We start from the raw sequence: 24,286 nt of genomic DNA on the forward strand, positions 1-24,286 counted from the left end.
GCCTAAGGATGTTGTGCCTGGTGCTCCAGCTCAGAAGAAGGGTTCTTCTGCAAAATTCCCCACCCTCAGTAGGCTGAGGGCTTTGACTTCCCTCTGAACATGGAAAAAGTGTTCAAATGGTTGTGGCATCAACAAGTACCTTCTGGATAAAGATAGCCTTGATGCTTCAATAGTCTGCTTACCTTGCAGTTACTGGATCTCATCCAAAACCTGGGAGAACCCATTAACTTTTCAGATCTTGAATATTTTTATTTTTTAAATTGTTTATTTATTCATTCATTCATTCATTTTTGGGTGCGTTGGGTCTTCACTGCTGCACGCAGGCTTTCTCTAGTTGCGGCGAGCGGGGGCTACTCTTCGTTGTGGTGCGCAGGCTTCTCATTGCGATAGCTTCTCTTGTTGCGGACCACGGGCTCTAGAGTGCAGGCTCAGTAGTCATGGTGCATGGGCTTAGTTGCTCCACAGCATGTGGGATCTTCCTGGACCAGGGCTCGAACCCATGTCCCCTGCATTGGCAGGTGGATTCTTAACCACTGTTCCACCAGGGAAGTCCCTTGAATATTTTTAAATTGCTGTGTACACACACACACACACACACACACACACATACATTGATACATACCCATATATACATTTTGCTCATGATACTTTATTGTTTTCAGTGGGAGGGTTAATCTCAGTTACTCAGTTTACCATTACCAGAAACAAGACTTAGATGGCATTTTTTAAATGTCTGTCATCAAGATGGTAGGCCAAGCAAATAATTTTCCAGTTCCATTGGTTTCATCTGTTTACTTGTTTATTTTTAGGTAGGTTGGTTGGTGGGCATTTTTTCCTGTGCCATAATTCTTCTTTGTGCATGATTCCCTGACACTCTACAACACTTTTCCCTCCCACAGTGTCCTTTCCTGATCTAACTCTCCCTCATCCTTCAAGACAGACCAGGAATCATCTTAGGAAGTCTTATCCCACTGCATTCCTAAACAATCATAGTTGGTGTCCCCCATGCACTTTATAGCAGACAGAGAAGGTATACTTAACAACCTAAGTATTGTCGGGGTGCTAGCTAATATGACTAGACACGCAGGCCAGTAAGAACAGATGCCAGCTGTAAACAACCAGGACTGGTGTGTACTGAGTAAATATTAGCTATGCTCGAAGCGTGTACTACAATCAGGTGGAGAACATGTGCACACTATCATAGTACACTGTTCAACAATTTGAGTAATCTGTCACATCATATGGACAGGGAGCAATCATACTCACCCTGGAATCTTATGTTGCGTGAATTCTTGGTGCAAAGAAAGCCCCAATAAATATTTTCTTAATTAAGTTAAAGAAAATCTATATGGAAGGAATTGCCTCAAATTTTCGTTAAATAAATCACGACTTATCCCTTCACAGCTTTAACCTCTGGAAGTTCATCAACAATGAATTCACTTCACTCATCCTGTTGTAACACCTCTGCTGAACTTTTGAACAAATCCTGGAATCCAGAGTTTGCTTATCAAACCCTCAGCATGGTGGATACAGCCATCCTCCCTTCCATGGTTGGGATTATCTGCTCAGTAGGGCTGGTTGGCAACATCCTCATTGTATTCACTATAATAAGGTAAGGGCTTCTTTGTCTTTTCTGTAATTTAGGGACATGTTATACTCCTTCAATGAGTCCTTTTCCCCCTGTAGGATTTTTCTTAATGAAATCAGGTTTTGGAAATATTTGCTTAAGATAATTAAAGAAGTTCTACAGACATTTTCATCATGTATTAAGTAACAACTGAGTCACAGATGTCAAAATGTCAGTGCTTACTGTTGAGTCAGTGAACTTTTAGAGTAGTGATTCTCATTTTTAGCTACATATTAGAATCACCACAGGGACTTCCCTCGTGGTCTAGTGGCTGAGAATCTGCCTTCCAATGAAGGGGACGCAGGTTCGATCTCTGGTGGGGGAACAAAGATCCCACATGCCGCAGGGCAATTAAGCCCGTGCGCCACAACTACTGAGCCCGCATGCCACAACTACTGAGCCCACACACTGCAACTAGAGAGAAGCCCGCGCACCACAACAAAAGATCCCACATGCCCGATACAGCCAAAAATAAACAAATATTTAAAAATTAAAAAAAAGAATCACCACAGAGCTTTTAAAAATTCTAATAGAGTTTCACCCCGAACCAATTAACTCAGAATCGCTGGCAGTGGAGCCCAGGCAAGAACTCAAACTACAAGGCAACCATTTTGTTTTCCAGCAATAAGAGCTACCCTAAGAGGCTGACCTGGCCTGACTGGTAAAACAGAGTCTTTTGCACTCATTTAGACAAGAGAGATACTCTACCTGATCTACTGCCAAAGATTCAGGCAGTCATACGTGGTGGGCTGCTCCCCTCAGTATGGACCACCCAGTGCGGGCCAAACTGAGAGGCACCTTCTCCCTAGTAACTCTCGCCTTTGCTTCATGTACCCCACCTCATTCAGCTAATTTCCTGCTTCCTCTCAAACCTAGAGCCTAAGGTTTAACTTGGAGCATAAGAACAGATTACAGTCAGCCCTCAGTACCCATGGGCTCTGTATCCATGGGTTCCACATCTGGGGATTCAAGCAATCGTCAAAAATATGTGGCAAAAAATTCCAGAAAGCTCCAAAAAAGCAAAGCTTGAATTTACCATGCCCTGGCAGCTATTTCCATAGCATTTCCATTGTATTTACAACTAATTACAGAGTATTTACATAGTATTAGGTATTATAATCTAGAGATGATTTAAAATATTAGGGAGAATGTGTATAGGTTATATGCAAACACTACTCCATTTTATATAAGGAACTTGAGCATCTGTGGATGTTGGTATGGGTGGGGGGCAGCTGTCCTGAACCGATCCTTCGTGGATACTGAGGGACCATTGTACTTGTCCTCTACTGGCTTGACAAAATGAATGTAGAGTTAGTGTACACATGCCCCATCACTACATGATACCTTTGCTATCCCAATTATTTTCACATTTAAGGTCTACTTCTTTTAATACATATAAGGTGTTAAAAAAAATTTTCTCCTGGTCTCCGATCATACTTACAGCCACGATTTTAAAAGATTTTTGTCCATATTTATAAATTATAAAACACATTCTAACTTGCTACCAAAAAGGTGTTTTCAGCATTATATTAACACATAACTACAACAAACTTTTGTGTAGCATATTACACTTACAGAGCACAGTTGTAAACTCATTTACTCCTCAAAATGGCAATACTCATTGGAGGAAAGAGGCTCAGGAAAGAAAATAATTTGTCTAGCATCACACAGCTGGTAAGTAAGAGTCCTAGCACTTGAACTCAGATCCCATGATTCTAAATTCCAGGCTATATCCTCCACAATAATAACATCAAACAAATCATCAAAACTAGAAAGATGGTTGGATTTACCATGTGGATGGAAGAATCCTCACAGGACCAATTAAAAACAGGGGCAGCCCTCGGGAGAGTGACAGGATGACACTCACTATCCCTGAGAAAGCTCATCACTGGTCACTTTCCCCAGCTGGCTTCTCAAATTTTTATTGTCATTATCTCTGTAGTTAAGTGTAGTGTATCAATGGTTTTTTTTATGACATTCATAATTGAAGATTTATTTGGTATACTGGAATTCTACTCTTAATGAATTCAGACATTCCTTACTGTGTCCTGTAAAACCATTTGTGAATATCAAACATTTAAAATTATTTTTTAAGTGCTAGAAGCAGTTCCACTCAATATGTATTACTAAATACCTATTGCATGCCCAGAACTATTCTAAGCGTTATGTAAATACCAAAGAAATATGGTAGCATCTGACTCTAAAAAGTTCATGGTTTACTGGAGAAGACAAGATTTAAATACATTAACTCATTTGAAAAATAATACAAGATATTAAAAACAAGTGGGTGAAAAAAGGTGGTTCAAGTAACAAGTTCCAGGAAGGGAGATGAAAGTAATCAAATATTCTCAGAAAGCCTCAGGAGGCAATAATGTGAAGTAGAAAGTTAACAGTCAGAGACCTGGGAATGTTTCCAGCTCACCCTGTTTGTCTGTTGCACCTGCTCACTTCTTCCATCTTTCTCTCTTGCCCCTCAGTATTTTTGCTGTCCCCTCCTAAAGATACAAGCAGTGTGCCTCATGCCTAAGAGTCTTGGTCCCACAGTTGAGAAACCAAGCCCTTAGAAGGTGTAGCCCTCCAGAAATGGTTGCATTTTTACAGACACCTTTTATATGCTAAGACTCTTCAGTGTGAAATTCAGGCCCTGTGACAGGCTGTTGAAATATTTGGAGCCAGAGAAACTTCTTGGTCCCCCTCAAGTTACACGAATAGACAATGGCCTGATTCCACCCACTCAAATGGAGACAAAGCTTGAAAAAAAAAAAGAAATGTGGAATGTGAATTCTTCTAAAAGTCAATACTGAGCTATAATTCCCAGAAACAGATTCTCAACATAAAGCAAATAGTCATTAAACTGGAAAAAAAAGGAGAAAACCTGAGCCATAATAATGACAAATTTACTTGCAATGATTGTGAAAAATCTGCTACTTCTTCATACCATTACAATTTTATAGATAATAAGTGAGAAGATATATGTAAATGGAGCTTTTAAGATAAATACTTTAATCTTTCAAAAAACATCTGAAGCAACTTAATTTTTATTGCTAGGATGTTGATTTTTTTTCTTTTTCTTTTTTTTTTTTTTACATCTTTACTGGAGTATAATTGCTTTACAATGGTGTGTTCGTTTCTGCTTTATAACAAAGTGAATCAGTTATACATATACATATGTTCCCAAATCTCTTCCCTCTTGCGTCTCCATCCCTCTCACCCTCCTTATCCCACCCCTCTAGGTGGTCACAAAGCACCGAGCTGATCTCCCTGTGCTATGCGGCTGCTTCCCACTAGCTATCTATTTTACGTTTGGTAGCGTATATATGTCCATGCCACTCTCTCCCTTTGTCACAGCTTACCCTTCCCCCTCCGCATATCCTCAAGTCCATTCTCTAGTAGGTCTGTGTCTTCATTCCTGTCTTACCACTAGGTTCTTCATGACATTTTTTTCCCTTAAATTCCATATATATGTGGATATTTTTCTTTGCAAGTTACTCTTCAAAAATTTATTAATCTCTCAAAAGTCATTTGAAAGTAAATTAGTTTTAATTTTTTTCAGCTTGGAATTTATCTAAGAGTTTTTTAAATTGCTCTCCAAAAAATTTAAGGAAATTTATATTAATATTTTTATCATGCCTTGCCGTGATCTTTTATTTTTCTTTTTATTTTTTTAACATCTTTATTGGAGTATAATTGATTTACAATGGTGTGTTAGTTTCTGCTTTATAACAAAGTGAATCAGTTATACATATACATATGTTCCCATATCTCTTCCCTCTTGTGTCTCCCTCCCTCCCACCCTCCCTATGCCACCCCTCTAGGTGGTCACAAAGCACCGAGCTGATCACCCTGTGCTATGTGGCTGCTTCCCACTAGCTACCTATTTTACGTTTGGTAGTGTATATATGTCCATGCCACTCTCTCACTTTGTAACAGCTTACCCTTCCCCCTCCCCATATTCTCAAGCCCATTCTCTAGTAAGTCTGTGTCTTTATTCCCATCGTACCACTAGGTTCTTCATGACCTTTTTTTTTTCTTAGATTCCATATATATCTGTTAGCATACAGTATTTGTTTTTCTCTTTCTGACTTACTTCACTCTGTATGACAGACTCTAGGTCCATCCACCTCACTGCAAATAACTCAATTTCATTTCTTTTTATGGCTGAGTAATATTCCATTGTATATATGTGCCACATCTTCTTTATCCATTCATCCGATGATGGACACTTAGGCTGCTTCCATGTCCTGGCTATTGTAAATAGAGCTGCAATGAACATTTTGGTACATGACTCTTTTTGAATTCTGGTTTTCTCAGGGTATATGCCCAGTAGTGGGATTGCTGGGTCATATGGTAGTTCTATTTTTAGTTTTTTAAGGAACCTCCATACTGTTCTCCATAGTGGCTGTATCAATTTACATTCCCACCAACAGTGCAAGAGTGTTCCCTTTTCTCCACACCCTCTCCAGCATTTATTGTTTCCAGATTTTTTAATGTTGGCCATTCTGACCGGTGTGAGATGATATTTCATTGTAGTTTTGATTTGCATTTCTCTAATGATTAATGATGTTGAGCATTCTTTCATGTGTTTGTTGGCAATCTGTATATCTTCTTTGGAGAAGTGTCTATTTAGGTCTTCTGCCCATTTTTGGATTGGGTTGTTTGTTTTTCTGTTATTGAGCTGCATGAGCTGCTTGTAAATATTGGAGATTAATCCTTTGTCAGTTGCTTCATTTGCAAATATTTTCTCCTATTCTGAGGGTTGTCTTTTGGTCTTGTTTATGGTTTCCTTTGCTATGCAAAAGCTTTTAAGTTTCATTAGGCCCCATTTGTTTATTTTTGTTTTTATTTCTATTTCTCTAGGAGGTGGGTCAAAAAGGATCTTGCTGTGATTTATGTCATAGAGTGTTCTGCCTATGTTTTCCTCTAAGATTTCGATAGTGTCTGGCCTTACATTTAGGTCTTTAATCCATTTTGAGTTTATTTTTGTGTATGGTGTTAGGAAGTGTTCTAATTTCATATTTTTACATGTACTTGTCCAGTTTTCCCAGCACCACTTATTGAAGAAGCTGTCTTTTCTCCACTGTATATTCTTGCCTCCTTTATCAAAGATAAGGTGACCATATGTGCGTGGGTTTATCTCTGGGCTTTCTATCCTGTTCCATTGATCTATCTTTCTGTTTTTGTGCCAGTACCATACTGTCTTGATTACTGTAGCTTTGTAGTAAAGTCTGAAGTCAGGGAGCCTGATTCCTCCAGCTCTATTTTTCGTTCTCAAGATTGCTTTGGCTTTCGGGGTCTCTCGTGTTTCCCTACAAATTGTGAAATTTTTTGTTCTAGTTCTGTGAAAAATGCCAGTGGTAGTTTGATCAGGATTGCATTGACTCTGTAGATTGCTTTGGGTAGTAGAGTCATTTTCACAATGTTGATTCTTCCAATCCAAGAACATGGTATATCTCTCCATCTATTTCTATCATCTTTAATTTCTTTCATCAGTGTCTTATAATTTTCTGCATACAGGTCCTTTGTCTCCTTAGGTAGGTTTATTCCTAGATATTTTATTCTTTTTGTTGCAGTGGTAAATGGGAGTGTTTTCTTAATTGCACTTTCAGATATTTCATCATTAGTGTATAGGAACGCCAGAGATTTCTGTGCATTAATTTTGTATCCTGCTACTTTACCAAATTCACTGATTAGCTCTAGTAGTTTTCTGGTAGCATCTTTAGGATTCTCTATGTAGAGTATCATGTCATCTGCAAAGAGTGAGAGCTTTACTTCTTCTTTTCTGATTTGGATTCCTTTTATTTCTTTTTCTTCTCTGATTGCTATGGCTAAAACTTCCAAAACTATGTTGAATAATAGTGGTGAGAGTGGGCAACCTTGTCTTGTTCCTGATCTTAGTGGAAATGGTTTCAGTTTTTCACCATTGAGGATGATGTTGGCTGTGAGTTTGACATATATGGCCTTTATTATGTTGAGGAAAGTTCCCTCTATGCCTACTTTCTGCAGGGTTTTTATCATAAATGGGTGTTGAATTTTGTCAAAAGCTTTCTCTGCATCTATTGAGATGATCATATGGTTTTTCTCCTTCAATTTGTTAATATGGTGTATCACGTTGATTGATTTGCGTATATTGAAGAATCCTTGCATTCCTGGAATAAACCCCACTTGATCATCGTGTATGATCCTTTTAATGTGCTGTTGGATTCTGTTGGCTAGTATTTTGTTGAGGATTTTTGAATCTATGTTCATCAGTGCTATTAGCCTGTAATTTTCTTTCTTTGTGACATCTTTGTCTGGTTTTGGTATCAGGGTGATGGTGGCCTCATTGAATGAGTTTGGAAGTGTTCCTCCCTCTGCTATATTTTGGAAGAGTTTGAGAAGGATAGGTGTTAGCTCTTCTCTAAATGTTTGATAGAATTCGCCTGTGAAGCCATCTGGTCCTGGGCTTTTGTTTGTTGGAAGATTTCTAATCACAGTTTCAATTTCAGTGCTTGTGATTGGTCTGTTCATATTTTCTATTTCCTCCTGGTTCAGTCTCGGCACGTTGTGCATTTCTAAGAATTTGTCCATTTCTTCCAGGTTGTCCATTTTATTGGCATAGAGTTGCTTGTAGTCATCTCTCATGATCCTTTGTATTCTGCAGTGTCAGTTGTTACTTCTCCTTTTTCATTTCTAATTCTATTGATTTGAGTCTTCTTCCTTTTTTTCTTGATTAGTCTGGCTATGCCATGGTCTTTTATTTGTTACCTTCTTAACAGACAGATGGCTCAAACTATGAAGACTATACTAAAAATAAGGAGAACTAGATACATTTAAAGAAGATTTAGGACTTTCCCATTTATGATAAATACTTGTATCAAAAGAGAATGAATAGAACAATAGTAAGATCATTAGTGATGCTGGAAAGCAAGAAATGAACTAACTTCTGACTTTGCCAAAGGAAGACTACAAAAATGTATGAAAGAATAGATTTACAGAAGATGGAGCTTCCAGAATAAGGTGTCCTATGTGGCTTTTTTTCTTCTTTTTTTAAAGAATCGATTTGTGCATTAGGAGGGTGACTACAAAGTAGTGAAGCCAGATCATTACTACTCAGTCATACTTTAAATTCACAGCAGGTCAAAAGGAAGCCAGGTTTTAAAATGTAGGAGGAAAACTGGGCCAATTAAAACATAAAATTTTTCCCTTTTGTTCTTGGGAGAGAGACTTATGAACTCAGCCCCATTACTCAACTATTCTCCATGGCCACAGTGGGTCCTGGGAAACTCCTTTAATAAAGGCAATGATGTTTCTCTCCGTCGGTCCCCCACCCCCATATTTTGAACACATCTTTCTCCTGTCTACTGACAGATGGCTTTGAGTTGGCAGAGACTCTCTAAAGGATGCCTTGTCTCCCTATAAACAAAACGTTCCCATTCTTTCATTCCCTGCCCTCAACTGGCTGTCAAGTCAACTAATTTACACTAAGTCATGAATTACTGAAATATCTTACTTTTTAACCCCCCCATGGTGTCTACATTTTATACAGAGATTACAAGAAGAAGAGTGAGTGTTCCTGAAGGAATACTAATGGTCTAATGATGGAATACCAGTTGCTAAGACAGAGATGGGAAATGCTTAGAACAAGGCCTCTTCTTTTTTTCCCACTCAGCTTAGTGCTCCCTCTGACCCAGCCCTATACCATTCTCAGGGTGCCAGCTGGAGTTGGAGTTGACCCACACCCTTGCTGTACACATACCCTATGCTTTAGATGCTACAAAACCTTCCAGTCACATCTGTTCAAATGAACTGGAAAGTTGATTGGAGACCCTTGTTGCTATGGTCCAATGCACCAAGACAGCTCTGGAGTATAAAGGGGTTGAATATCTTCCCCAAGGACACAATAAGTGAGGGCACAGAAATGAAACTAGAATTTCCAATTAGGTTCGCTTTATATATCTTACACTGTGTATCTAGAGCAGGGTTGGCAAATACGTCACTCTACTCTAAACTCTCCCACCCTTGGCAGTCATGTCTTATCACACAGATCTGTCCTTTAGTAGTGCCTGTGTGATGACTCACAATTCTTCTCAGCACAGTGCTTTACGAAATCACTACTAATCCATTGGTGTTGCCTCATGCTGACCTTAAACAAATGAACTACCAGTTATTTCTGAAGCAGAAATGAGTTTACTCAAGATCAGCAAAGTATTGCAATTTGGGATCTGCAACTATGGCAAGCCACATGCAAGTGCCACCCAACAGAAAGAGGAGGATTCTTTTACAGTGGGGGAAAAGGAAGTTGGGAGGGCTGTAATAAACAGAGTCCATTGGAGAAATTGAGAGTTCAAAATATAGTGGCTTGTCACTGGCTGAGCGGTGACAGTCTCTCATTGGCTAAGCTCCTGCCAGGCAAGAAGTCTTTCTTCTGTTGAGCTCTGCTATCATAGGGCATGAGAGCTCCCCGCTCTGGCCTCCTAACTCCATTTTAATTGAGGTTCCTGTTTATTAATTTTTACACTCACAATAGGAATATAATTTAACTAGAGTTAAATGTCAAACAAGGACTCATGCGGCAACCCAGAGATAAACAAAATTAGGGAGGTACTACCATGTCTTACCACCATCCTCTGCCCCAACATCACCACACTCTCCTGGCCCTGAGCTGAATGGAGGAAAAAAAAAAGTGGTTTTACAGATCTTGGAAGTTTGGGCTGCCTGGTGGGAGCTGTAGCCACAGTGGGATCTGGGACCATGGAGTGGGAACTGCAGGAGGAAGGTGGAGCCACGGGTGGGATGCAGCCACCGCCAGAGATGCCAACAGCAGAGAGGGGAAGGAAATACCCTGGCCTCTCCTCTCATCTTACCCTCCAATTTCCCTCCAATAGTGCTTCCTATTGGCCAAAACAAAACAAAAGCCAGTTGGCAAGAAGACCTAGGAACAAAGTGCAGAAGGGTGAAAAGTGGGCTCGAGAGTAGGCTGATCAGCAAGGCATCATCCCGTTTGTGTAGGGTTATATATATATATATTTTTAGTTTTATTTAATCCATTGCATATATTGTTGTTTCTGATTGCAAAAGGTAAACATGTTTTTAATAGAATCTTTTTAAACATTAAAAAATACAAAGAATAAAGTCGAAATCAGTCATACTACTACTACCAAGCCGATAATCACTGGGATTACTGTGACATATTATTTCAGCATGTTTTTAAACAAATGTCTAAATAAATTTGGGGTCATAGTATGTACATAGTTGATTTTTTTTTACTTAATAAGTACTTTCCCATTTGATTAAATATTCTTCCAAAGTATGATTTGTAACAACTCTATCATTTATTGTATGGGATTGTGGTATACCTTAATTTATCATAGCATTAGATATGGCCATATTAACCATATGAAAAACACATTAGCTGAAATGATCACTCATATTCATATTTTTTTAATGTTTGGTTCATGAGAGACAGAAATCTAATTAAGTCTGGCAACATGAAATCTGAAGATAAATTAGACCTAAGAAAAGAATGCAAGTGGTATAGTTAGAAATTTTACCATTTCTATTTAATTATTTTTAATTTCTATGCAGTCACTTTCAGTTTAAAAAAGTAATAATAAATATAATGTGTTATTTTTATTACCCTAGTACCTTATGCCCAGATAAATATATCATTTGCTTCAGAATTCTTTTGCTATATAGAGTATCATGTAGAAACACTTTTATTTTATTCTTTTGTATTTCCAGTTAATGGCATGCACTGTCCTCAACAAAGGAATTTCCATAATTCATTATCAGTAAATGATGGGTGCCTACCTGGAGGAGAGCAAGGGCCATGGATCTAATTGCTGCAGTTAGGACCTAAGCAACCACTTGTGGTTTATACCCCAATTCAAATGGAAATAACATCTACTTAATAGGCAAAGATTTATAGGGTTTTTTATTATTGTGTTTTTGCTTTGTTTTATTTATTTATTTATTTTTGGCTGTGCTGGGTCTTCATTGTTGTGCGCTGGCTTTCTCTAGCTCTGGTGAGCGGGGGTTACTCTTTGTTGCAGTGCACGGGTTTCTCATTGCAGTAGCTTCTTTTGTTGTGGAGCATGGGCTCTAGACACACAGGCTTTGGTAGCTGTGGCTCATGGACTCAGTAGTTGTGGCGCACAGACTTAGCTGCTCCACGGCATGTGGGATCTTCCTGGACCAGGGCTCGAACCTGTGTCCCCTGCATTGGCAGGTGGATTCTTAACCACTGAGCCACCAGGGAAGTCCCTTTGCTTCTGTTTTTGTTTTTTAGCATGTAACTCCTTCCAGCTGACCTCTAATATCAGTTCCTCTCCCCTGAGCCCTCTCCATCTCCTACTCCCAATGGTCTGGTGAGGATGAGGTTTAGAGACCAAGGACAGTCATTTAGCATCTCTTTTGGTTGACATGGTTTTTTCTCTCAAGTCTCTTCTCCTTCTTGGTCTTTCTGATATGAGCCACCAACGTCCTGGGGACAAGGAACCAACCTGTTGTATTAGTGGCATCAAAAATGCCCAAAGTGTGGTTGCTGAATAAGGACTCACAGCAGTAACTCCCCCATATAGTGTGTGCTGCCACGGCCTGGGTAAAATATCCTGGCCCCGACTGACGCCTCATATAAGCCTTTGATGGCTTAAATATGAAGTTCACAGGCTGTAGAATTTGCAGTTCCTGAATAATGAAGACACACACTAGCTTCCAAACAACAGAGCAATAGACCTGGATCCAGGGTGAACTAATAACTGTGGCACAATCTTAGGGCTAATTCTATGTGCTACTTAAATTCTTATCTGTCCTCAATACAGATGTCACTTCTGCCAAGAAATCTGCCTTGACTGCCCCCAGGGGAGGGGGTAGAGGCCCATTTGTATGTGCTCCTCGTGCTTTCTCTAGCTTTCTTTCATCACGTTATAATGTGATCATTTATTATACATCTAGACTATAAGCTCCTTGATACTAGACTTTCTAGGTGATTTAGCTTTGCAGCCCAAAGCACAATATTATGCCTGACATATAATTGGTGCTCAATAAAATGTTTGTTGAATTAATAAATAGCATCTCCCAGATAAAGATGATTCCTGTTTATTACTGAATGCCCCAACTCTTTGAAGATAGGGAGCAACTGAATTTTAAATTAAATTTCTGCTCTCAGAAAATTATTTTGCCTTCACTTCCCCCAACATTTGACAGGAGATGTTTCTCAGTGCCCTCCACCAATTCACTTGTTTCAGATTTCTACTCCACACTCTGGATTTCAGGGTCTTAATTAATAGTCTTTTCTATTGGGTTAAATTTTATTGGAATATTTCTAAGTAATGGTTGAAATTTGTTTTAACAATGGCTTGTTAGGATTTGAACTTATAGCTTCAGTGGGGGAAAAATGCATTGCAAAATGGAAACATTTATTTTCCCTATTCAGCTATATTTGGTGCTAGGGATAGGTAAAGACAAAGTCTTTTGCCTGAGTGAGTTTAGAGTTGGTATAATTTGTTGCTATGTAGAAATTACTTCAGAACTTAGTGACTTAAAACAATCAACATTTGTTATCTCACACAGTTTTTTGTTTGTTTTTTTAATTTTTATTTATTTATTTTTGGCTGCATTGGGTCTTCGCTGCGGCACGCGGGCCCTCCCCAGTTGCAGTGAGCGAGACCACTCTTCGCTGCGGTGCACAGGCCTCTCATCGTGGCGGCCCCCCTTTGTTGCGGTGCACAGGATCCAGGTGTGCAGGCTCAGTAGTTGTGGCGCATGGGCTCAGTAGTTGTGGCTCGTGGGCTCTAGAGCGCAGGCTCAGTAGTTGTGGCGCACGGTCTCAGCTGCTCTGCGGCATGTAGGATCTTCCTGGACCAGGGCTCGAACCCATGTCCCCTGCATTGGTAGGTGGACTCCCAACCACTGTGACACCAGGGAAGTCCCTCTCACACAGTTCTGAGGGTCAGGAATCCAAGAGCAGCTTAGCTGGGTGGTTCTGGCTCAGGGTTTCTCAAAAAGTTGCAGTCGAGCTGTCTGTCCATCTTTAGAGGACTATCTAAAGGCTTGGCTAGGGCTGGAGCATCTACTCCAAGGGAGCTCACTCACAGGTCTGGCAGGTTGGTACTGGTTGTTGGCAGGAGGCCTCAGTTCCTTTCCACATGGACCTCTTCATGATGCTGTTGAGTAACCTCACAAGACGGCACCTGGCTTCCCCCGGAGAAAGTGATACAAGAGAGAGCAAGGAGAAAACCCCACCATTCCTTTATGTCCAAATTTTGCATGTCACACTGTCAATTCCACCACATCCTATTCGTTAGAAGTGAGTTACTAAGTTCAACCCACACTCAAAGGGAGGGAATTAGGCCCCCGCTCGTTTTTTTTTTTTTTTTGTAGTACGTGGGCTTCTCACTGTTGTGGCCTCTCCCGTTGCAGAGCACAGGCTCCGGACGCGCAGGCTCAGCGGCCATGGCTCACGGGCCCAGCCGCTCCGCGGCATGTGGGATCCTCCCGGACCGGGGCACGATCCCGTGTCCCCTGCATCGGCAGGCGGACTCTCAACCACTGTGCCACCAGGGAAGCCCTAGGCCCCCGCTCTTGAAAGCAATATCAAAGAACTTGTGGGCATATTTTTAAACCACTGCAGTTAGTTATCAAATAGTTCAAAACGTCTGAATATACACAAGCATTCATACGTGCATTTGTGACGGTTTCCTTTTAACTTTTCAAATAATTTTAGCAATAGAAAATCTGTAAGAGATGGCATAAATTAAAGGTGTGTACTTTCAATGTCAATCCTCGGGTTTCCCTCCATTTCTTTCAGGTCCAGGAAAAAAACAATTCCTGACATTTATATCTGCAACCTGGCTGTGGCTGATCTGGTCCACATCATGGGAATGCCTTTTCTTATTCACCAGTGGGCCCGGGGAGGAGAGTGGGTGTTTGGGGGGCCTCTCTGAACCATCATCACATCCCTGGATACCTGCAACCAGTTTGCCTGTAGTGCCATCATGACTGTAATGAGTGTGGACAGGTAAGTGAAGAGACTATGAAATATATTAACATAATTCAGCGGTGCCTGTACTTCCCCAAGGTCATCCCAACTTAAGCAACATCAGTGCCGGTTTGTAATAGCAAAGTTCCTCTTCCTTTGTTTCACTGTAGGACAGATCAGGTAATATTTTTCCTACTTTCACAGAGGTCAGTTTTTTCATGGAAAACTTAAAACACTAAACATCTCCTTTTTCCCAATCATTTTTTCTATCTCAGTTTTATTTACAATTGACTGCAAGAAAAAAAAGACCATAAAATCATGAAATATTGGAGTCCAGAATGAATGCCCCCCCCACCACCCATCATTCTTGCAAGAAGGAAGCAGAGGTCCTGAGAAGTGAGGGGATTTGCTAAAGGCACATAGAGAGTCAGTGGCAGAGCTGAGAACTGAAGTAGGTCTCCTCACTTCTTGTCTAGGGCTCTTTCTGGTAAGTTCAATGTCTCACACACCCTTGTTATCACCTAGCAGCTTAAAGGAATCAGTGGAGTAGTGGGCTCTTAAACAGCTATGAAGAGAAGTCAGAGTACCAGGAGGACCATCCTTTATACTCATCATTATGATTGGTTAATGCAAATACTGCCATTTACATCATTAGAAATTTGTTGGACTGTATCCCAGAACATGCCAAAGCCATATTCTCCACCCATGTAGCTAATGTTATTCAAGGAGATAATGGTGACGGCCAGAGCCTGTGGAACCAGTGAGTGACGGAGCCCAGTTCAGAGGCAGGCTGTCCAACTCTGGAGGTGGCAGGTAGCTGGCAACTACCTCACCATCTGGCTTCTTTAGGAAGCATGCAAGCTAGGATGTGCCCTGCATCATCCAGATGCCAGGACCTCCACACCAGCTCTTAGCAGCATCCCCCAAACAGAAACAAGCCCCGAAGACAACAGTAGAAAGCACAACAGAGCAACCCACTTGAAATCTCTATCCACCTTCTTCCCACCCCAAGCCCAACCCAGCACACTTGGTCCCCCTTGCTCTGATCTACTTTTTCTTTCTCCCTTGCTTTGAATATATTACATATGTTAATATATTTCGTGTACAAAGATATGCATGTGTTTTTGTCTAGCTTTCCCTAGCCATCAAATGTAAATTCCACAAAGGCAGGGTCTTTGGTAACTACACTAGTGTCTGTGTAACAGTGCCTGGCACATGGGTGCTCAAAAACTACTGATGAATGAATGAGTGAATGTCAGTCTTGAGGGCTGTGTTAAGTTTCCCTGAGTCTATCAAGGACTCTTTCCTGAGCTCTGCATCTCTTACCCTTCCAAGTGGGCCTTTGGGGTCGGGAAGGGATGAGCAGTTCTTCAGATGGATAAACAAAGGAATAGCAGGGTTCATATAAATCATTCCCTGGATCATTATTATTCAGACATGAATAATGATGGTAATGTTTAATGCAGTTTTTATATCCTGCTGCTTTCTACAAAAGAATTATCAAAATATGTAGAGTATACTTCTCAACTTATAATTAGCTTCACATTTTTTAATCTGTGCGCTGGGTAGGTCGATCTGGTTAGTTCAGCTGATGCCACCAATGCTGATGGTGTGTGGAGTAAAGCCTGGTGAGCTTGCCAGGGTCCCAACACCAGAGCCCTGCGCGGGGCAGGAACCACTGCAGAAAAGCAACCTAAAGTATAGTCCTCACCATCGTGATCCCATTCTCGGAAGGAGAAAAGCTTCTTCATACCATGTACATACCATGAAGGCAGGAGAGTATCGGCTTTTTCTTTAAAGAGGGGAAACTGTACCCCTTCTGTAAATCTCTTACTGCAAATAAAGTGAAAGCACATTGTCTGCCTTAGAACAGACCACAGAACATGTCCTAATGTTCACAGGTTTTTTCTGAGTGTATGTGTGTGTGTGCATGTGTATCTTACACAACTGAATAGTGTGTATTTTTTTTTAAACTTATGGACACAGAATGCTAAAATTTTACTTTCAAATTAAGACACTCAGGCCTTTATCCTTCTCCCTGCCCTCACTTTAGAGGATCACGTGGCCAGAGACAAATAAAGATTTTGTAAAACTGAACCTTTCCCCCAGCCCCTGGCATTTCTTGCAGTTCTAACTCTACTAAATTCGCAAAAATTCAACAAAATCTATAATTCTGTAAAACATAAATGAAGTTTTCTCTGTAATGCCAGCACTAAATGTCAGTGCCACCAGTATGCCTTATTGTTTATACATTTAAGTTATTTGAATTGTCAATTTAATGGATCATAAATTTCAAGTGTTTCCCATAACTCTTTCATTTTTCTTTCTCTGATTAATTAATAACTGCAAGTGTGTGGAATATTTTAAGAGACGGCTCCTACCTTTAAAGCAATACATAAAAATCCTATAAACATCCAAAATATGAAAAATATTTGCCTCCAGGTGAAAGCTACCTAGACTTTCATTAGTGGTTACTTTCGTAAGTAAATTTTCTAGAACAACAACAAAGTCAGTAAGTAGGAGCCAAAATTCCCCATTCATTCATTTAACAAATATTTATTGAGCACAGACCGTATGCCAGGAATGATGCCAGACACAGGAGATACAGCAGCATTAAATGAATAGCCAAGGCTCCTGCCTTCATGGGGCTTCCATTCCAGAGGTGTAGACAGACATTACACCGTGAAGAGTCACAGGGGTAAATGTGTATTTACACACAATGATACCTACTAGAAGGAAAAGTAGAGTTGCCCCACAATCTGCATTTATAGTCATGGGCCCTCGAATAGAGCGAGTGGTCAGGGGAAGCTTCTCCAAGAGGGAGACCTAAATGGGGACTCAGAGTAGAAGCAGGAGGAAGGAGAGGCACGTCCTGCCAGGCGGGTAGAACAGCATGTACCTGATGCTGAAAGAGACAGGGTTTGAAGGAAGGCCAGGGAGAGACTGGCACAAACTTCAGCCTGAGTGACAGGGAGGGCCGGAAGGAGAAAGACATCAAGGGTCATGGTGAGAATTCTGAATTTTATCTAAAAGACAAAGAAAGGCCATTGAAGGGTTTTCAGTTGGGGAGATGAATGAGAGAAGATTCCCTAACCGATTGATGCCATGACTCCATCATCTTTAATCCCAGACAGAATGATGGAGGGCTGCTGTACAATCACTACCTCATTCCCTTCCTCAGCAGGAAGGGAAGGGAGCCTTCTCTCCTTGGCGACAGGTAACGCAGGTGCAGTGTGGGGAAGGAGGGGTGGCTGAGGCACCCGGGGTCACAAGCCTGTCCTTGCATGGCAAGGGGTCCCCTAAGTGTGTGCAAAACGTCCTACCTCTTGTGCAAAATTGAAAGAGCAAGGAGACAGAGAATTTTCCATTTTCATAAATCTTCGTTAAGTAGCTCTACAAAATCTTGGAGAAACTTAAAGGACCATTGACCACATTTGACATTTATTTAATGTCTACTAATGCTGCTTTCCTACACCCCCGACCGCCAGCAAAACTGTGTTTTCTCAAATACCTCCTCTGGATCTGAGCTCTCTTTTTCACGCTTTAGCTTTCAGCTGTGTCTGAAAAATTATTCTTGTATTTGCTGGAGGACCAAATATGTTTGATATATCAGGATTTCAAGTTTGATTAATGATTATCCTTTTTTCTGGATCAAAATAGAAAAAAAGAAAAGGAAAGAGAAAACCCCTTCCCCATGAAATTAGTCCACATCCCCCCTCCAGCCTATGTTTCCTGAGGAATTTGTATTGTCTGCTAGTCACGTTTGTTCATTCTCACTGTGGTTTCTGTGAACGGAGCCTCCAAGAGCCTGGGGAACTAACTCTAAAGCCATCTGAGCCAAATGTCTGTCCCAGGTGGCTGAATCTCATGCTGCTGGGGATTCTCCCAGCAGCCAACACACTTTCCTCCTTCCTGTCCTACATCAGCCACCGTCCCTCCTGTCCCACATCGGTACACCCTCCCTCCTGTCCTGCCCTCCTGGAGGAAATCCCCATTCAGAGACAAAGTTTTCCAGAGCCTCCTGTGCAAGGAAGCACCTCTGTAAAGAAAAAGTTTGCATAGCAGAATTTTACCATTTTCAGGGTCTTCATGCAAGTGACAGCTGTGTATCAGTGTGTGGTTTATTCAGACTTACGGGGTCAAGAATTGTTTTCTCTACAGGTACCAGCCAGCTCTTAAAAAATATAACTTTCTTTCACCCTGACAGAGGTGTGCTTCAGGGCGGATAATACTACTAATAATTTACTCTTGTCATGAACCTTTCATCCTTGGAGCTCAGTGCTTTTATTGATTGTTCCCAAACCCTTCTTAACCGGCTTTGCAGGTACTTGGCTCTCGTCCAACCGTTTCGACTGACAAGTTGGAGAACAAGGCACAAGATGATCCACATCAATCTGGGCCTTTGGGCAGCTTCCTTTACTCTTGCGTTGCCTGTCTGGGTCTACTCGAAGGTCATCAGATTTAAAGACGGCGTTGAGAGTTGTGCTTTCGATTTAATATCCCCTGACGATGTACTCTGGTAGGTTGTTAAAACTTAAGAAAAACAGAGTTGAATTCAATCTTGAAGTGCTTCATCCTCCTTGTCAACACGTGAGCAACCGTGCAGAGTGCCCTTGGGGATCCTCTTCGGGCCAGTCTCCCCACTTAGTTCTCTGCTTCTCACCATCAAGTTGATAGTTTGATTTTAAGGAGAGGGTAACCTTTAGAAGATTCTGAGTTTAATCATGTAACCTCAGTGGGTGCAAATATATTTAAATGTGGATTTTAAAGATCCATGGCAGCCAGATTCAATAGGAGCACAGCAATCAAGGGAGGGGCAGACTTTCCAAAAGGGTATAGGAGTTATGAGACTCAAACCTTATCAATATGCAGCTGGAGTTTGGTTGAGTCGCGTCCCTCGAAAAGATATATCCAAGTTCTAACTCTCAGTGCTTGTGAATATGATCTTATTCAGAAATAGAGTCTTTGCAGATATAATCAACTTGAGATGAGGTCTTACTGGATTAGGGTGGGCCCTAAATCCAATGATTGGTTTCTGCTAAGGAGAGGGAGATTTGAAGAGACACAGAGAGGATGCATGTGAAGACAGAGGCAGACTGGAGTGATGTGTTTATAAGCCAAGGAACACCAAAGATTGCCAGAAACCACCAGAGGCTAGGAGAAAGTCCTGGAGCCCATACTCCTTCCCCAAAACCTCAAAAAGGAACCAACCCTTGCCAACACCAACTCAACCAATCCTGCCAACACCTTGATTTCAGACTTCCAGCTTCCAGAACTGTGAGACAGAAAATTTCTGTTGTTTTAAGCTATCCAGTGTGTGGTAATTTGTTACAGCAGCTCTAGGAAACTAATACAGCAACCAACACAGTCATTTATTACATTTTAATTTGAAAAGAAAAATTAAGTCGAAATTTTTCTGATTGACATTTTGAACACAGCATTAGAATCTCTGACTAAGATTTTTCGATCGCCTGCTAAGGGCCAGGTACTGTGCTAGGTGCTTTTTACATATATTATAGCAAGTCAGTCTGGCAGATCCCTTTTTCCCAGTCCACCACTTGTCAAATAGATGAGTCATTTCTGCATCACACAGACACAATCTGAGAGGGATGGAGGTAGGGGCCCAGCAAGGCTACGAATCCAGCAACAAAAAAATCTCCAGAGGAGTGCAACGTTGATACCATGATTGTTTATTCGTTATTTCTCACAACAGCACTGGCTCCACTCACAGACGCAAAGTGTCAGTTCATCTAAAGGTGAAATGATAGTTAATCACTGCAGGCTGATAAATCAACCTGGCCGCACCCGGTCTGAAAGGAGGGCAGGACCTGAAGCTCACTATACGACTACATGACTTTGGCCTGTGTCACATAAGCAGAGACTATTTTGCAGCGACAGCTGTTTCTGCTCTTTTCGGTTGGTTATGGTAAGGGATATTCTGAGGTTGTGGCCTCTGTTGTTCCTGCCAGAATTAAGTCCTTACGGTGAACGGAGACTGGGACTAGTGTGCTATGTTCAGAGACCCTTTGGCTCCGGAGCGCTCTCTCTGCCACCCTGTCCACACCCACCCAATGCCAGCTGCCTTCTTCCACACAAGGGTTTTGCCCCGGAAGGAGGATACCCGCCCGGTGTCTGGGCAGAAACGGAGTTGGCCCACCCAAGGGTTCCCCCTGGCGGAGCACTGAGAAAATGACCGGCTGATTTGACAACAGGTCCTCTTCTGTGCCCTTTAAGAGACTATCTGGAGTCTGAGTTACAAGCGTGGGCTGTGGAGCTGGCCTGAGTATCTGGGTTCAAATCTCACCTCTGCCACCTACTAGCTGAGTAACCTTGGGCAAGCCGCTCAACCTCTCTGTGCCTTAGCTTCCTCCTCGGTAACATGAAGATGCTAATGGCATTGTACTCCTGGGGATGCACAGACTCAATGGGTTAAAATATGTAAAGCACCCTCAATAGTGCCTACTACATAACAAATGCCACCTGTTGCCTGTTGTTTCTAATAACACTAAATATAATGATAATAAGCATCCTCACCCACTGTGCAGTACTCAGTAGCATTGGCTACTGAGAAGAGCTGGCTAGAGAAGAGTCGTTGTCTATGAATAAAGAAAAGCAGACCTTCTGTATGTGAAAGTACCCAGAGAGCCTTAACTTTTCCCCCAAGCACTTTTATTCTGGGCCCTGAAAAAATCACAGAATCATAAACTGTAAAAGTCATTTCCTAGCGCTGTGAATGTAATAGTCATGTCTTCTCTCTCATTTTACAGGTATACTCTGTATTTGACAATAACAACTTTCTTTTTCCCTTTGCCCTTGATTTTGGTGTGCTATATTTTAATTTTATGCTATACCTGGGAGGTGTATCAACAGAATAAGGTTGCCAGATGGTAAGTGTGTGCCTTATTTTGTTTTATTTGTTAAAAGACCAATTCAGAGATCTAAGATATCTACAATAGAAGCTTAAGCATTAGTCACTTGAAACATGCCAAGCTCAGACATATGGGCATTAATGTCTATATAAGGCATTTTCTGAAAATAAGTCATGTTCTGAAGCAGCTATTTGAGGATCTCTCAGTGATAAATATTGTAATCACTGATGTAATGGTTTCATAAAAATGTAAAAAGAACTCAAGACTCTGTTTAAAGAATACTTTTGTATTTGTCATCAGCATTGTTATTTAAATGTTTTATTTGTACATTTTGCAGAGTTGTGTACATATGTAAATATCTTAGATGTTGTGTATATTTTATAACCTTTTAATTTGTGTGGGGTTTTTTTTAGTGTAGGGGAGGAGGGTCTCATTAATATTTGAATACTTAGAACAAGGTTAATTAGGACCAAATAAAACCAAAGACTTACCTAAAGACAATAAACTTGGGCAGGACCCTTAATGGTACTTGTCTCTAAAACTACATGAATAAATCTAAATTATTTTCCACTTGAAATTGTACATATCAAGTTGTTCAAATAAGTCAGTGATTATACAACATGTTAGGTTAAAAAATCATTATTAAAATTTGTCTTTAGAATAAATTATTGTATTTTTTTGAGAAGACAAGATTGTGGGGTTTCCCCACACACCATATGTAACACTGTGAAGATTAAAAAAAAAAGAATATGTGAAAAATGTAACCACCATTAGTCAAAATTTGTGGCAAATCCTGGTACCAAAGGTTTAGGTGTTCTACTGGTCCATGACATTTTTTATGACTTCTTTAAATTCTTTGGAATTATTACATTATTAAAGAGTGGTCTATTTAGAATGGGAAAGAGAAGCAACCACAGTTATAGACAAAAATTAGCTTCTAAAAGTATCACGGGTGAGAAGGTTGAAATGGAATCATATGGAATATTATGACTTCGACAGCTGGAGAGGACGCTTGAACCCTTTTAAAACAGTTCTCCAAATCAGATCACTTTGCTCCCAACACTTTTCTCAGAAATGCTAAGAGCATCTTATAAAACAAAGTTCATACTGTCCAGTTATCCCTAAACATGCAATAAGTTAGAGGAATGATGGTGCCTACTCTGATGAACTGCAGAAGAATCATTATCTTAGAGTGATTTTCAGCTGCCATTTCCCAGGCTTATTCATCTGCTTCAATCATGTCCCAGAGAAATTTCTAGTAAATGTCCAAATATGACATAACATGATGAAATTTGGGAAATTTAAGTATTTTTTATTTTAGAATAATTTTAAATTTACATCAAACTTGAATAAATAGTACAGTACAGAGAGTTTCTATATACTCCTCACTCCAGTTTCTCCATTAACATCTTACCATGTTGCATTTGTCAACACAAAGATAATGGCATTAGTACACTACTATTAACTAAACTCTACCCTATATTGGATTTCACCGGTTTTTCCATTAAAGTCCTCTTTCTGCTCCAGGATTCAATCCAGGGGACCACACTGCATTTAGCTGACACATCGCCACAGTCTCCTCTGGTCTGTGACAGTTTCTCACTCTTTCCTTGTTTTTCATAACCTTGATAGTCTTAAGTATTGTACTTAAGAAGTACTGGTCAGGTATCCTGTAGAATGTCCCCCAGTTTCGGTTTGTCTGATAATATATCACGATTAGACTCTAAAGTTAAGGTAGTGTTTACGAGGTTTCTTCACTTCAAAATTACTACTTGTCCCTTTCTCTATTCCATTATTTGGAAACAAGTCATTAAGTATAGCCCACCCTCAAGAGGGAAAGAAGGAGGGTGAGAATTAAGCTCTGTCTCCTGGAAAGGGGAGTATCTACATATATTATTAGGAATTTTTCTGTGAAGAAGGTTTGTCACTTCTCTCTCATATTATTCAATCATTTATATCAGTACAGATTCATATATCTTTATTTGATACTTTGGATTATAATTCACTACTATGTTATTCATTTTGTTTCTCGAAGTGTTCCAGCTTTGGAAAATTCAGGCCATTTTTCACAGGGCTGAAAAAGAGTGTTTTCACAGTGCTCCAAATAAGTAAGAAGAAAAATGAGCTTCATAGTTCACTACACAGCCATTCTGAACTGTCCAAAAAGTTCTGGGACATTGTTGCCCCATAATTTCTATGGTTGTTTGTGTCCTGTCTCTCCAAATGTTTCCACTACAGCTACAATCCCAGTGTTCCAAGGCAGAGAGTGATGAAGCTGACGAAGACGGTGCTGGTGCTGGTGGTGGTCTTTATCCTGAGTGCTGCCCCCTATCACGTGATACAACTGGTGAACTTACAGACGGAGCAGCCCACGTTGGCTTTCTATATGGGCTATTACCTCTCCATTTGTCTCAGCTATGCCGGCAGCAGCATCAACCCTTTCCTCTATATCCTGCTGAGTGGAAATTTCCAGAAATGCCTGCCTCAAGGGCAAAGGAGAGTGACTGAGAAGGAAATCAACAATATGGAAAGCACCTTGAACTAGAGCTTTAAGGAGAGTACATGGATCATCAAAAGTCTAGACAGGCTTGCCTATGTTATTGATGTTATTAAAAAGGGCGGGCAAAACGGTGTGCTGGTGTCCATTCTTGTTGTGCCCTTGTGACTCTGGAACTGTGCTGTAACCATTCAAATGCAGTGAGTTTAATATGCTAACTTTAGTGAAAAATAAAATATTTGTCTGAGTAGGCAGCAGGCAGTGGGATAGCTGAAGAGACCCGAGCTCCATGGTTGTGGATGTTATTTCAGCATCTTATAGACTAGTCACTGATG

At 40.7% G+C, this 24,286-nt stretch overlaps 1 protein-coding gene across 1 annotated transcript; it reads left to right on the forward strand.

Annotated features, from left to right (window-relative positions):
- Positions 1 to 1,430: 1,430 nt before the first annotated feature.
- MCHR2 (melanin concentrating hormone receptor 2) lies at positions 1,431 to 23,999 on the forward strand. The gene is given in 5 exon segments (XM_060114549.1): positions 1,431 to 1,612; positions 14,415 to 14,624; positions 18,910 to 19,104; positions 21,353 to 21,472; positions 23,693 to 23,999. Coding segments are annotated over 5 exon segments (1,014 nt in total).
- The last annotated feature ends 287 nt before the right edge of the window (positions 24,000 to 24,286 follow it).

Source organism: Mesoplodon densirostris, chromosome 12, assembly GCF_025265405.1.
Source record: "Mesoplodon densirostris isolate mMesDen1 chromosome 12, mMesDen1 primary haplotype, whole genome shotgun sequence".
Lineage (NCBI taxonomy): Eukaryota > Metazoa > Chordata > Mammalia > Artiodactyla > Ziphiidae > Mesoplodon > Mesoplodon densirostris.